The sequence below is a fragment of the Polyergus mexicanus genome, unplaced genomic scaffold (assembly GCF_030449975.1).
Source record: "Polyergus mexicanus isolate NDT 795.1 unplaced genomic scaffold, iyPolMexi1.0 SCAF_3, whole genome shotgun sequence".
Classification (NCBI taxonomy): Eukaryota; Metazoa; Arthropoda; class Insecta; order Hymenoptera; family Formicidae; genus Polyergus; species Polyergus mexicanus.
In genome coordinates, this window is record NW_027223323.1 from 5258858 (window position 1) to 5274640 (window position 15783).

At 33.1% G+C, this 15783-nt stretch overlaps 3 protein-coding genes across 7 annotated transcripts; 1 reads left to right on the top strand and 2 right to left on the bottom strand.

Moving 5' to 3' along the window:
- Spock (secretory pathway calcium atpase) lies at positions 1 to 14616 on the top strand. Of its 5 annotated transcripts, none has more exons than XM_070316149.1 (16): positions 1 to 401; positions 3479 to 3863; positions 6650 to 6844; positions 6975 to 7064; positions 7167 to 7264; positions 7691 to 7949; positions 8034 to 8370; positions 8654 to 9042; positions 9151 to 9307; positions 9413 to 9583; positions 9700 to 10015; positions 10119 to 10304; positions 10394 to 10541; positions 10629 to 10721; positions 10808 to 10949; positions 11025 to 14616. In XM_070316149.1, the coding sequence occupies exons 2-16, from the start codon at positions 3753 to 3755 to the stop codon at positions 11156 to 11158; spliced, it is 2826 nt and encodes a 941-aa protein (XP_070172250.1). In that variant the 5' UTR covers positions 1 to 401; positions 3479 to 3752; the 3' UTR covers positions 11159 to 14616. The 5 variants fall into 5 exon arrangements, 3 of the variants coding, with proteins under 3 accessions (XP_070172250.1, XP_070172251.1, XP_070172253.1); XM_070316150.1 differs by lacking the exon at positions 1 to 401 and adding an exon at positions 436 to 559; XR_011448903.1 differs by lacking the exon at positions 1 to 401 and having other exon boundaries at positions 3210 to 3863; positions 11025 to 11843; positions 12375 to 14616.
- Positions 12928 to 13646, bottom strand: LOC138944905 (uncharacterized). The gene is made up of 3 exons (XM_070315974.1): positions 13629 to 13646; positions 13264 to 13367; positions 12928 to 13074 (listed from the first exon to the last, which is right to left on the bottom strand). Exons 1-3 carry the CDS (start codon positions 13644 to 13646, stop codon positions 12957 to 12959), a joined length of 240 nt encoding a protein of 79 aa, XP_070172075.1. The 3' UTR covers positions 12928 to 12956.
- Positions 14287 to 15450, bottom strand: LOC138945011 (uncharacterized). Its single transcript, XM_070316165.1, has 3 exons — positions 15047 to 15450; positions 14647 to 14772; positions 14287 to 14577 (listed from the first exon to the last, which is right to left on the bottom strand). The coding sequence occupies exons 1-3, from the start codon at positions 15065 to 15067 to the stop codon at positions 14419 to 14421; spliced, it is 306 nt and encodes a 101-aa protein (XP_070172266.1). The 5' UTR covers positions 15068 to 15450; the 3' UTR covers positions 14287 to 14418.
- Positions 15451 to 15783: the final 333 nt, after the last annotated feature.

A 15783-nucleotide genomic window follows, 5' to 3' on the forward strand; every position in this document is an offset into this window, starting at 1 on the left:
GGGTCGGGGTCGATCGACCTCCCATCTCCCATCTGTGGAGAACCGGCAAGTGGCAAGTGGCAAGTGTCGATTCGGGATTCAGGCGACGAGAGTAGACGAGAGCAGACGAAAGTAGACCGTGGCCGAGTGTACAACGTATCGCACCGGTCGGTTAAACGTTATTCGTGAACGAAAACGACGCACTATATCACGAGAGAAATAGAATGCGCATGTGAATACGTATATATTTTTAAAATCGCATCGGGATCGAATTGTACATCCGAGACTTCGCTACGCACAACCGAGATATCGCGGAATCCACGCGGGAGCTATAGTTGTCATTGTTGGCGACGTTTTCAGAGCGATTTTCCGCGGATCATCGAGCGATATATACATATATATATATATATATATATATATAGGTATGTATATACAGAGTTACGTATATACGTTGCGCGGCCGAATTATTGATTTTTACCTTCGTGAGAAAAGCGTGTAATCGCACACATACATACATAGAGGTACTCGTTGACCGGTTCGCGTGACAACACATCCCCGTGTGTTGTCTTTTTTTAATCAGGTATCGTTGATGGTTCAGTTTCTTTTTCGAGAATACATTCGAATACCCAGAAATTACGATAAGAATTTGAAGCGATTTTTCTTTTTCTCCCCCTTTATTTCCCAAAGTATTTATATGTTTGTTTATCAAATTTTTATTTGTCAATTTCAAGTCAAAGAAAAGATATTCTACATGCCAATTAATGTCGATTGTAATTAATTAAATTATCGTCGTCCTTGAATTACAGTTGTTCTGCTATTGCAATCTAAAAGGAAACTTTAATCAGCCTAATATTTCAATCGTTGATAATCGACGACAAATTTACTGCATCTGCTAATTAGCAACTGTCAACGTTGAAAGTCTAGTAGAGATCTTTCGTATTAATTCTTTATGCAATTGTTAATTAATTTTTTCACCTCTTCTTTTAACAATTTTTGGAACAAATGTCATTATGTATATATGTATGTATGTATGTATGTATATATATATATATATACACACAAAGGGTGTCCCAGATCATTTGGGACAATACTTGTGCAGATAGAGCGGACCAAACTGAGTCGAAAAGTCCTGTATCATTTTTTTTTATAACGCTTAATAAAGGAGTTATTATTGAGTAAAGTCTGGCCAATTAGCGCCCGGCTAAAGATCGGCGCTGATTGGCCAGACTTTACTCAATAATAACTCCTTTATTAAGCGTTATAAAAAAAAAATGATACAGGACTTTTCGACTCAGTTTGGTCCGCTCTATCTGCACACAAGTACTTAGCAGACTTTACTCAATAATAACTCCTTTATTAAGCATTATAAAAAAAAATAATAATAATAAAAAAAAATAAAAGATGACTTTTCGACTCAGTTTTGTCTGCTCTATCTGCACGCGAGTACTGTCCCAAATGATCTGGGACACCCTGTATATAGAAAAGAGATGTGCTTTAATTATAAGATTCTTGCATACACACGCAATACACACTATAATGCCAATATAACGATGCAAGAGAGCTCTAACAGAGTAAAATACATATTGATTGCGCCGATGTAATAAGAACTATTGTTTTTTTTTTTTAAAGCACACATTCGAACTATCGTTATCAAATGCGTTGTAAAGATTAAGAGAAAGCATTATCAATCAGATACACACGTTTGAATCAAATGCATTTTTTTATGGTGAAATTAATGTGTCATACATTTTGTATGTGTGTGTGTGTGTGTGTGCGTGTGTTTGATCAATTTCATCATATTTATATATCTACTGATATAATAGAAAATTATGCGAAATAATCGAAAATATGAGACAAAAATCCAAAATCAGAGTTTACGTGTAAATTCAAGGTTTAGTAATCTTTTTTTTTTTTTTTAATTTTTGAACAGAATGAAAATCCAGTCACTTTTAAAAGCAATGGTATGTGTATTGATATAATTTATCTAACAAATTATATTTGTACGATATAAAAGAGAGAGAGAGAGAGAGAGAGAATTCTTCGCGATTTCTATATTGCATTTTATTATCAACGGTGAGCCTTGATAAGCAGGAACTCCCGTTTCCATAATCTCTCGTTTTGCATTACATAAACATACATTTGATACGAATGTTATAACAGAATGATTCATGTGTGATTAATACAAAAATTGTATCATGCGAAATTCTCGTTCTTTTAAGGACAAATTAATTTTAAATTTGTTTCGAAATATCTATAGCTTAAAATTATAATTCAAGATGTAAATGAGAATAAAACAGGTGTTCGCTATGCCAACTCGCAAACATGGCATCAGTTGTCATTGATCGATAGCGTATGCTTAAACGTTTCAAGCGCGTCCTTGCCTCTCGTGAATTATCAAGATGCTCTTAACAGCCAACACTTTTTAACTCTACTCTATTAATTATTACAACATTAAAAAAAGTAATTATTGCGCATGAACATAAAACGATAATTGCCCCGCGCTAACGTAATTTCTAAAAACAACTTAACATTGACATTTACATCATTGGTTTCATGTACGCGTATTGATTTATCAATTATTTTTTCGGTTTCGGAAAAAGTTGTACAACCTCCTCGAGCGCAAAATTATTCTTGACGAAAGCTTAATTTCGTCATCGCCTGAAATATCTCGGCTGCCAGGGTATTTAATTTCAAAATTGCACGTCTGGGTAACAGGAACGAATTCGAGGGCCGCGATTCGAATCCTTGGTTTATTATCAACGGTAACATCATCGTAATCGCAAATGCATAATTAACAATGTTAAATAGGCGCGTTATATAAATATGATTCGCATCAGGGAAACAGAATCTTAATTAAGAATTAGAGCATTTATAAGGAATTATTATATGATTAATAGAAAAATTGGAGAAAGGGAAAATTCAAAATGTAAATAATACGTTAATTAGTATATGTTCAGTTTAGCAGCGTCAAGTTTTTCTCTAATTAAAAAGTTACTGAAATTTGTTTTCTTAATAAAAAATTTCTTTCACTCAAATACGTTCCACTATTTTAAATCACATTGCAATTTGATACAATTTTTAATATTAAAAATAATAATCAATAAATTTTGTAACATAAATTTTGTATTAGTTGGCGCGATATTTTTATCGTATATATCACATTATTTTTGTAGAAAATTAAAACAACTATTTCGTGAAACAATTTTTTATTTTGGATACGACAGTGTTTTTGTATTAAAATAATTGAGATAACACTATTTTGTAATAAGATAATTTTTTTATAGCAAAAGACGCTTATGCGCGCCTGCACTTGGCGCCTTTTTTCACTTTTTTTTTAAAAAAGGTAATTTTTTAGCAATTATATGAATCACCTCGCGGGATCGTTTTCTCTAGCCTTCGCATGACTAGAGATCGTTTTGACAAAATCGGAGGGAGTGGCGGCGGAAATATGGTGATCACGTGTACTAGAAATTGTTTCGTTATATTTGGTTTCATACAGTGGCACAGGAGAAAAAGACGATGCGCCGCAACGTTTTCCCCGGCGAACCGGACTAGAAGCGAGAGAGAGAGAGAGAGAGAGAGAGAGAAAGAGAGTGCGCGAATCGATAGCGCACGATTTCGGTGGTGCCGGGTCAGCTGCTCTGGTGTTTTCCATCCCCGTTCTCAACGAACTGTGCATTTTCCCTTCCTGCTTCTTTCCTGGAAAAATCGCGGACTACACGATAGGCAGGTGCGGTACGGTGCGCTGCTGAAGAAAGCCACCCATTTCCGCGATGAGAGACACCGGTAACCAGGCCAAGTACGAGCAGCTCTTGGATGACGCCGGTCTCGAGATCCGCAACGACGAGAAAGAGCGCAACGACGAGAATGCGACACTGAACGAGGTGAGCTCGGTCGCGGATCACGTGAAACGCGATTTTGCGATCCTAAACAACATATGTATAGGTAATACATCTTTATATACATGTATCGTGTATGTATGTATGAAGAAACAATTATGACAATCGCAGAGAGAAAAAAATAAGAATCCTATAGCTTCATTTTCAATAATATATGTCCTTTTTTTAAAAAGCAATAGAAATATCTAGGTATATCATACTTTTAAATATACATCATGTCTTTCTTTGCTCTCTGCGTATGTAATTATATCTGAATCTATAATTCTCTTAAAGAAAAAGATTGTACAAAATACAAGAAAGACTTGATCTTACTCGCTAGTATATTTTCTTTCATCGCTATATAAACGAATTGATTCGATAAAAACGTATCAAACGAACTTGTTGTGAATGAATTAAATTCTAAGTAATTATATTAAATTTGCACACAATCGATATATAATTATTCATATCTATAATTAACGAATATCGAGTAAGTAATACGACAGATATTGTTGGGGAGAGATCGAAGTTCGCTGAAGTAGCACGTGTGTTGAAATGTCGTTGTTTTAATGTCGATCGACTGATTTAACACACCTCGTATCCGAATCGTAAGAAAATTTTAGTAATTTTACTTTGATTTTGCGAATAAAATGTGAATTCTCATAAAAAGAAGGAATATACGATCACCTTTTTCGAAGCAATCAAATATATTTCTTCTAATCGAGACAATTTCATAGATTTTATGACATACATTGCATATATATATATATATATATATATATATATATGTGTGTAAGTGAAACTCATATGCGCAAGGACGTGCAAATGAGAGCATTATTAATAGTTTGTGCAAACAGTAACGCATACATACTCTAATATAGCATCCGCATGATAAAATACAAAAAGTCACATTCATTTTTATATCAGCAAATAAAATGCGCTTCTATCAATCAGCACTTTGAAAATCTGCTAAAACAACATTATTAATAAGCCCAAATCGCTTTAATTGGCACTTTCCTTCTTCTCCGTCTCCGCTTCGAAATCCGACAAAAAGCTTTCGTATTATTTTAAATGCAGCTATAAAATTATAACGAAGTCACACAAACATAAAATAATATTCGCAATAAATCAAAGTGAGATATAAATGGCATTGCATTCGTTTTATCAGTCATGTTGCCCGCGAGTTCTTCAAGTCCATTAATTTTAGCTGCATTTTTTGCGATATTATATTTTATTATTTTTCGTAGAATTTCACGCAACCAAGTTTGAGAGCCACTGGTATAACAAACGTATATATACATATGTGCACGAGAGAGAGAGAGAGAGAGAGAGAGAGAGAGAGAGAGAGAGCATGTGTTCCCACGTATGATTGATTTTGTAGAAAACTGAAATGAAATTAAAGTACAGTGAATAAAAAGAAAAAAACTGATAGAAAGGCTGACCGATTATTTATAAAATCGCGCTTGTTCTAATACAAGATTGCAACCGATAGTTTTACGATTCGATGCACAATATGATAAATGAGCGATCCGAAAAGAAATAATTCTTAATTTGATAGATTAATTTTTATGTAATAATTGCACAACTAATTATTTTGATTAAATAATTATTTAAATTAATCTCTACGTTAAAATAAATAATTAATTAGAATCAATAAACAAATTTAAAAAATTAATTAACTAGAGTATATAATTAATAATTAAATTTTAATAATTGAACAGATCAATACATATACATAAAGTAAGTCCTTTTACTATCTATTATTTTAGAAGTTATAACGCGTATTTTCAGAGATGGCTTTTCCATTATATATTGTAGATTCAATATATATTTATAATTATGATATATGAACGAAATTATCTGTTATGAATCAAAAAACGATTATTTACAATAATTGCATTAAAATTGCATGAAACAGTAGTTCAGAGCTTCTACAGTGTGACTGATATAATAAAATTGTGTTCATATAAGCGTTAATTATATGTAGAATAGAATATATCGTTAATAATCAATCTTAAAGAAATTAATTTGCGGATCGCTCACTTGTCATTTATCACACTGTGCGACGTCGCTACACACACACACACACATACGTATACACACATCATACACACGTAGCGTAAAATGTCACGAGGAGTCGACGAGTCGCGCAGTGTAATGTAATCCCCGTTTATTCGGTGATCACTCGCAATTTCGTGCTGTTATTTCACTTCTCCTCTTATCTGATATGTCGCTTTTATGCCGATCTTTTCTGTAATTGGCGTGTGAACTATGTTATCATAATAATACCGATATATTTATTCAAAAAGATGCATCAAAAGACTAATATTGAACCGCCGCTGTGAGGTTAGTATTTAAGCGTTTTCGTTATTTTATTTCGTCGTATATACTCCTTACTCGATATACTCGGTCGAAAAAGATATTTTAGGCCGATCGTGTCATAACTTTCCCGTTTTCATTGCTTTATTATTGGTTTTCTCGTTTTCTTTTCTCTTTGCGATTTTGACAGTATGACGCGTGTATATGATGATACATCTTTTACGCAATTGTAACAATGAGATAACGCGCTAATTTAATATTATCGAAAAGGCAAAAATAACACGAGCGCATCGTGATATATGTGTATATAATAATATAATTTAAACAAGTGAATTTCACATTTTCTTTCACTTGCCCTGTATTTGAGAAGCGGTTTCCATACTTACCATCTCTATCCTGAATTAATTTCAACTTTATTTAACTTCGTGTTTTGACATATGTTTAATACATATTCTAATATGTTTTATATCAAGGGTAAAGACCCCGAGATGTGGTTGACGACCGCCGAATCAGCTAGTCTCGGGGCAGAGGAAGTGGCAGCTAGATTGCACGTTGATGTGCGAACGGGACTCACATGGCAAGAAGCTGATCATAGAAGACAGTTGATAGGTTTCAATGAGTTTACTGTAAAGGAGGAAGATCCACCATGGAAGAAATATATTGAACAGGTATGGATGAATTTACTTTCTATTCACTTGTTTGTTGAATATAAAGATGATTGTAATTTGAGAAAAATATAAATTAAGTGAGTTTTTTATGTTTCTTAAGTGAATTTCTTATATATACTTTCTTTTTTAGTTCAAGAATCCATTGATTTTACTCCTGCTCGCCTCAGCATTTGTCAGTATATGTATGAAGCAATTCGATGACGCTGTCAGTATTACTGTGGTAAATATATTTAAATATTTTATTAATCTCCATCCCTTCCAAGAACTTTGGCAGACATCATCTAACCATTGCTTATGTTCGTGATGTTACATTCCTTTGTAGGCTATCATAATAGTGGTGACAGTTGCATTTGTACAAGAATACCGATCGGAGAAATCTTTAGAAGAATTGAATAAATTGGTACCACCAATATGCCACTGGTAAATAAATTCATGCTTCTTATTAAATGCTTTAATAACTATTCATGATTTAACGTTACAACAGTAATAAATATATAGTTGAGAGACAGCATGTATTTAAATTTATAGTATTCTTTAGAAATATGGTCTTTGGAGGATATACTAACTCTTTATATATTCGAAGCATTCCTCTTTTCCTGTTAAAGTAAAGAAGATACAATATGTGTGTCGTTGCAAACTGTATAGAAGGTGAAATTTACTTTTATGAAATATCTCGTATAAAGCTCTATATTTTAAATAAAAGAAATCTCAAATAAGAAAGACAATCGATAAGACGTTTACTAAAAAATTTATAACTTTTTTAAGAAGATTTTCTCAACATTTTAATTTATTATATTAATGCATAGATATTTACATTACCGTTTCATTCCGACATTTTGTTTGCAGCTTAAGAGAGGAACGCGTAGAGACGTTTCTCGCACGTAATTTAATTCCTGGCGATATTGTGTATTTAAATATCGGTGACAGAGTACCTGCCGATATCAGAATATTTGAAGCTACAGATTTGGCAATTGACGAAAGTAGTTTTACCGGAGAGACCGAGCCGGCGCAAAAATCGACGGCTCCACTGCTTAAGATCAATGGATTGACGTCGAAGAGAAATATTGCCTTCATGGGCACTTTAGTACGCTGCGGAAATGGCAAAGTAAGTGTAAATTAAATCTAAAATCCTTACGGCGGTATGACTGCGCTCTACCATTAACTTATGTTACGATATCGCGCGATACAGGGAATTGTAGTGAATACGGGAGAAAAGAGTGAATTTGGGGAGGTTTTCTCGATGATGCAGGCCGAGGAGGCGCCAAAGACTCCACTACAGCGAAGCATGGACATTTTAGGTACACAGCTGTCCTTCTATTCATTCTGCATTATCGGTATCATCATGCTGCTGGGCTGGATCCAAGGTAAGGCTATCCTTGAGATGTTTACCATTGGTGTAAGCTTGGCAGTGGCAGCTATACCAGAAGGCTTGCCCATCGTCGTAACTGTGACACTGGCATTGGGAGTGATGAGAATGGTCAAGAGAAAAGCTATTGTAAAAAAATTACCAACTGTTGAGACTCTCGGTAAGTTGGAACATTATAAAAATACTTGAAAAATTATTTTATTCTAGTCTTAATAAGGATTGGTATTTATACTTAAAATATAATAGTTTACCTTTATGTGTTAACAATGTAAACCATGTTTAACATGACATCTATGAGTCAACGATGAGTAATCTATGAAATATGGTTTATCAGAGACAATTTTAATATTTCACAATGCTCCGAAAAATCAACAAAGGATTTAAAATATGTTTCTACGACTTATATAAAACTGCAAATGTATAGAGATTTATTTTATTTTTAGGTTGCGTAAACGTGATATGTTCTGATAAAACTGGTACAATCACGAAAAACGAGATGACTGCTACAATTCTCGTAACATCGGAAGGTTATATCGCGGATGTTACCGGAGCGGGATACAACAATGTGGGTGAAGTACGCGTTCGGAAATGCGATAATACCGATCTCGCTCGTGCCGCTATCAGTAACATGCTGGAAGTGGGTTGCGTGTGCAATAATGCAATCATACAAAAAGATACCCTACTCGGACAACCAACGGAAGGCGCGCTTATAGCCGTGGCAATGAAATTTGGAATGTACGGCGTCGCCGATAAGTATTTACGACTGCAAGAGTATCCGTTTTCTTCTGAGCAAAAGATGATGGCTGTGAAATGCACGCCGAGGTTTGCCGAGGTAAATTTAAATCGGAAAGCTATAATTTTTCTAGTTATAATCAGAATAACTCTGTTCCTACCCTTAAAAAATATCAAGTACAAACTTTACAATTTTATACAATTTCAGAATAGACAAGAAATATACTTTGTGAAAGGTGCTTTAGAAAAGGTCTTGCCACAATGTACAAAGTATTACGAGAATGGTCAAGTGTATCCCCTTAGCCAGAAGAAGGATCAGGAATTCCTGACACAAGCATATGATATCGGTCAACAAGGATTGAGAGGTAGTATTATCTTCTTTTTATAAAAAAATAAATATAATCGAGAATTTTTATACATTTACATTTTCTCCGTAATTTATATACATTTACAAATTTGTACGCTTGCAGTGATTGGTTTGGCGCGTGGTTCCTCATTGCAAGACTTGGTTTATGTCGGTCTGGTTGGTATTTGCGATCCACCGAGACCACACGTGCGCGAGTCTATCAGCATCTTGATAAACAGTGGCGTTCAAGTGATAATGGTGACTGGTGATGCCAAGGAAACTGCAGCTGCAATAGGTACATAAATAAATAATGTAATATATTTCATATCAAAGAGAAATAGCATTTCTTACACAGTGGACAAATTATTATGATCACAGAATTTTCTTGTAAAAGATTCCATTATTTTGCAGCTAGCATAATTGGATTGGATACGCTGCACAGTCGGTTACTGTCGGGAGATGAAATCGACATGATGTCAGAACATCAACTGGAACAGTGCATCAACAATGTTAGCGTATTTTATCGGGTGACACCCAAACATAAACTTTGTATCGTAAAAGCATTACAAAGGAATGGCAATATAGTAGGTATGACTGGTGACGGTGTGAATGACGGGGTAGCATTGAAGAAAGCCGATATAGGCATTGCCATGGGCAAGAATGGCACTGACGTGTGCAAAGAAGCGGCCGATATGATTTTGGTCGACGATGATTTCGGAACTATTATGTAAATATTTTATATTAAATATTTTTTGACTAACATTTTAGCACATACAATGAATTAATAAGATGATATATTTATATATGATTTTCATCTTTCTTGGTTCTAGTGCGGCAATCGAGGAAGGAAAGGGGATTTTTCACAATATTCGTAATTTCGTAAGGTTTCAATTGAGTACTAGCATAGCCGCACTCTCTCTGATTGCTCTCGCAACATTGATGAGTATACCAAATCCCTTGAATGCTATGCAAATACTGTGGATCAATATTATTATGGATGGTCCGCCTGCTCAAAGGTCAGATATTGCTAAATATCTTTTCGTTTCGTCAAATTTTTTTTTTTCTGTATGTATGTTCAGTTTTTCTTTTGTATGTGTTTGTGTAGCCTTGGAGTAGAACCGGTTGATAAGGATGTTTTGAAGCAAAAACCACGTAACACAAAGGAGCCAATGATCACGCGTCACCTCATAATCAATGTTTTATTGTCGGCTAGTATCATCATTCTTGGCACTCTATGGGTATACAACAGAGAGGTATTTTCAAAAAATAGAGATTAGTCTTTTAAGAAACAGGTTTACAATTTTTACTCTTGTGTATATATATATATGTTTTATTTTTAGATGGTTAATGGAAATACTGCAAGAGACACTACCATGACATTCACTTGCTTTGTATTCTTTGACATGTTTAATGCTCTTAGTTGTAGGTCACAGGTGAGATTCTGCGCGTTTCCAGTTTTGATACTAAGATGAAGAATCACTATAGACTAACTCCCTCTCTTCTTCCCGTTTTATTTCAGACAAAATCTATATTTACGATTGGATTATGGAGTAACAAAATGTTCTTGGTAGCGGTAACATTGTCTGTTATTGGACAAATGTTTGTGATCTATTTTCCTCCGTTGCAAAGAATATTTCAGACTGAGGCTCTCACGGCGAAAGGTATTTCACGCGTTTTAATAATGAAGAACAGTCGATACATGTCTCTATACAATGCTTTTATTTTTCATTTTACAGATCTTTTATTTCTGGCAGCGTTGACATCAAGTGTCTTTGTGATCAGCGAAATAAAAAAGTTCATCGAGAGACAGTTGCAGGGACGTCGCGGCAATGGCCAGTATTACAACAAGTTCGAAATGGACTTTGTATGACAGTTACAGTCTGCCGGCGAGAGCAAGGCGGACAAATATCATAACGAATAAATCAATTATCGCTCGGCGATATCTCGATACATATGGAATCGCATTCGCGTTTATAATCGACACATTTTACTTCTCACTAACTCACATCTACTCAACTATGCTTGCACATTCGTAATCTCGTCACGTATGCAGTTAATACGCGCAAAAAAGAATAATATTCTTTCGACAAGGATTCTATGTATTGATTGTGCAGTGACTGCGGGCTTTTTTCATCGTTTACAAATTATTTGATTCTTTTTTTTTTCAGTATATCACACATAGAAAGATAAAACATTTCGATAACGATGTAGCAGATTACATAGACTGTAGCTATTAGATTATATTTCATTATCGTCTCATCAAATGAGACTAAATGAATCACCTTATAGATAATAGCGAAGCTACTGCACATTCCATGCACGTTTGATAGATCAAAGTGACTTTTAATAATATTATATCTATAATATAGTTGTAGACTGCAGTCCAAAACAATGTTTGCACCGAATCATTGTATTTCTCTCTTACACACTTTTTTAAATAATGTGCATAATTTTTAAGATCCATTTGTGGGAAGAAACATCGATTCCGCCATTTATTCATTCATTGTCGATCAATTCATGTTCGAGGAGAAGCGAATCATGCAGCATTTTATCGAGTAAGTAAAAAAAAAACTTATTGTAATTAAAATCACAGTCATACAAATCGATTACATTTAAGAATACAGTTCTAATCAGCGAAAATAAACGCTCTATAATGTTTCTTATTAATTCCACAAACTGTGAAACGCGACGTATCAAGAAACACAATAATATCAACAAGATCGTATTTATGCGAACCGTTTAATTGAGAGTACTTTGGAATATTAAGTCTCAATAATAATTGAACCGATCAAGTTCCTAATAGACTTAATTGATAGCTTGAATTCGTTTGAACGAAAGCGAGAAATGTTTTTATTTTTGCTTTATACATTCTTAAACAAAAATATGATTCAAAATTCTAATATGAATATTTTTATGAAACGTCGCATCGACCGTTTTGGAGAAATATATCATTACAAATTGCAATACAATATTGCGCTAGTGATCGATATATTTGATATTGACCATAATTTTTCAATTCCATAACTTACAATAAGTACATCGATAAATTACAATTCGAGATTATTATCAGACTTATCGTTTAATAGATTTTGGGATTGGCAATCGCAACTGTTATTATGATCTCTATCTACATATGGAGTTAGTAATAAAGATTTGGAAATAAAATATTTCAATTATTGGAAAGCTTCCATTCAAAAAATTCGGAAAGTTCTTGATGAAAAAAATTTAATCATACCATTTTGAAAACGATTTGACACAAAATATAATAATTTATAATAAAAAAATTGGAATCGCCATCTCGCAAAATTTTAAAATGATCACGACCCATCTATCCACACAGTATAGATATCACGTCTTTGAAATCCATTAATTCTTGTAAAACTTTTTTTAATATAACGCTTAGTTTTCGAGATATTATTTAGATTAAGTAATTTGAATTTCTGATGAATACTCGTATATTGTTGTATCATGTAGATATATTCGAATCGATTTTTTGTGAGGAAGGGCATATCAATAACAATAACTATTTTTTAAATGTTTAATACATTTTACATATATACACAAATATATTTTATTTCAATTTCTAATCTTTAGATTTAACAAAAAAGTGAATTTCTACAAGAGAGAGGAATTATACCAATCATTTTTTTCAAAAAAGAGAAATTATATTAATGAATTCCTTCAAGAGGACTATAAGTTTTATATTGATACAGCTCTGGTCCACCATAGCCATATAGCAACTTTCCCTTGCCATTTTCGTCGTAATAAGGATAGCGATATCTTGGCCTAAAAAAAGATTATTATAACGGTATTCGACGCAGTTTTAACGGCAAATTATTTTTTCTAGGAGATTGTTACGTTATAATGCACAATTAATTTAATATTTTCTCTGCTTAATATTAGAGGAAATATTGATTAATTTTACTGACATATTCTACATGAAATATCTCGAGAGATTGTTGCTATTTCACTTACCGTTCGAAATATTGGAAATTAGGGGCTTTAGGTTCCGCGATCGTAGCTGTACTCCCATGGATTTGAACGAAAAAAATGGTAGCGAACACGGTTATAATCAGCCACTATAATTGCATCAAAATTTCAAATAAAACAAAAAAAAATTTATCCTTTTTCATATAATGCATAAAGGAGAGAGAGAGAGAGAGTTCTATAAAAATACAATGCGATATTCGTGTAAACCTATACATTAAAATAATAATTAAAGAATTGTAACAGAGAGACGGCGAGTTTTGATCAACTATTCACTCGAGTGTGACTGAATATTCGCGAGAAAAAGCGAATTTATTCTTGTGCGATTTTAAACTTTTATTTATATTACTTACAGTAATAAAACCCGCCATTGTAGAGATGATAGCAAAGTTTCGCAATTAATCGCAAGAAAATAATTTTGTAAATGATACAAAGTAATTTTTTTTTTTTTTTTTTAATTATTATTATTAAAACAACACAATTTAACAACTTGATACTACAAGATATCGATCACGTCACTGCGTCCGACGTTTTAGTCTTTCGTCAAAACTCTGTCTGAATTTCTTCATTCCCCTACCATCCTAATTCTTTCCCCGACATCTCGACATGGTGAAAGTTCTTGGAAACTTTGTACTACATGCAATGATTACTTCACCTGGAACGATTGCCTGAAATACGCATGTGTGAAAGTATTTGTAAAACGTGATTCTTTTCACGACAAAACAATTTCTATGTGCTAAAATACTAAAAAAAAGTAGAGAACTAATGCTAAGAATCATACATTTCGAATTATTTCAAACCCTGCACAGTTGTTATACGTAGTTATAAGTTGTTATAATCAATAACATGATTAAAAAAATATGTTAAAATGTAAGTTGTTATTCAGTTTAATTGTAAACATGTGATCAAAATTTATTCGGCAGAATTAGTCTGCTAGAAATTCAAAAGTCTTAACAAAAAATTATTTTATGCACAATTATTATTATTAATAACATAATTAAAATGTCATATTGTAAATATTAATTATTAATATATAAATCGTGAAATATTGACTTTAGTTTTAAGTATATTTAATAAATTAAATAATATATTAAATATAGAGTATCGTGTGTTGAAAAGAATATGCTGTTAAAAATATCACATTTACTCGCTAGTTTCATCTTTCAACTTCTCGCGACCATTCTTCCATAAATCCATAGTTCCTAATTTGGCTATTGCATATTCTCCGAAATGTCCATTATCTCGTTCGTACTGGATTCTCCTTTGTTTGCCGGCCTCTGGGTCAAAGTCCCAGTATGTTGTCTACGCAATGACACCAATAAAGAAACCACTAAAGTAAAACTATGTCAAGTATTTTTTTTATGCACTTACCTCGTGGAAAACAGGTGGACCTGCGATATTATATTGAATTAAATCACGTATAATCTGGTAGGCTACAGGATCTGCGGTTGATATCGATGTTTCACTGTGAAGTAATAATGCCATCAGCGTAACAATCTAAAATACAATAAAATATGAATATTGTTGAAGAACGAAATAATTAATGATTATTGAAATTACTGTAGATAATCATAAACAAAAAAAAAAGCTAATCGTACTTAAATGATCTTATCAAAATTGATATTATTGCTATGTAGTTTATATAAATGTAATTTATAATTATGTATAGCGTAATTACAAACTGAATTAATTTTAGATGCGATAAATCATTTTTTCAAATTATCGAGATTAGCTCAGTTTGTTTCGCATTTTTTTCATTAAATAAACTTACCAATATTCGGCTTCGATCCATGGCTCGCGTCGGAAACGATATATTGCTACCCCGATGTAAAGTGGTACCTTTTCAGAAATCCAATCCGCTTATATGAAAATGTTCTCAAGGTCTATTGTAAGAATGGGAGTGAAAGTAAAAAACCTTTGATCGCGCGTTCAACACCCGAGAGTTTGAGAAATCGAGCGTCTCATGAATGACAATCAGTTATTCATGAATCGATTACCCTGCAGTCATGTTCAATTCGAATCACGAATTTTCCACGAAGCATGGGATAGGACATAAAAGCCGGATGGAATTGTCATTCGTTATTTTCCGGTGTTCTCGCAGTAAGTGTAAATCGAATAAAGCATGTATATTGATAAAGTGCTCTTAACGATCGCCTTTTGCGCGGTAAGTGGTCTAAAAATTAATTCGCTTCAAAGACTTTCTTATTCACTCAAAGAAAATTTTCATTTTATTCTACAATTATATTTTTTATTGAACGATACCCCTTGTATGTGTACGTCAAATTGTTAAATTTTTTATAATTTATTATTAAAATAATGAATATCTTAATTATTTTAATTAATACAATTTTTCTATTAATTTAATTTTTATTACGAGTAGACAAGCGCATGGTGCAGCGATCGAACATCGACACGAAATGCCAGAACAATTGATTTGTCATCGTCATTTCTCATATGGCCGCAAATGTTGTTTGAGAATCGACTATCAATTTTCATGAGAAAATTCTG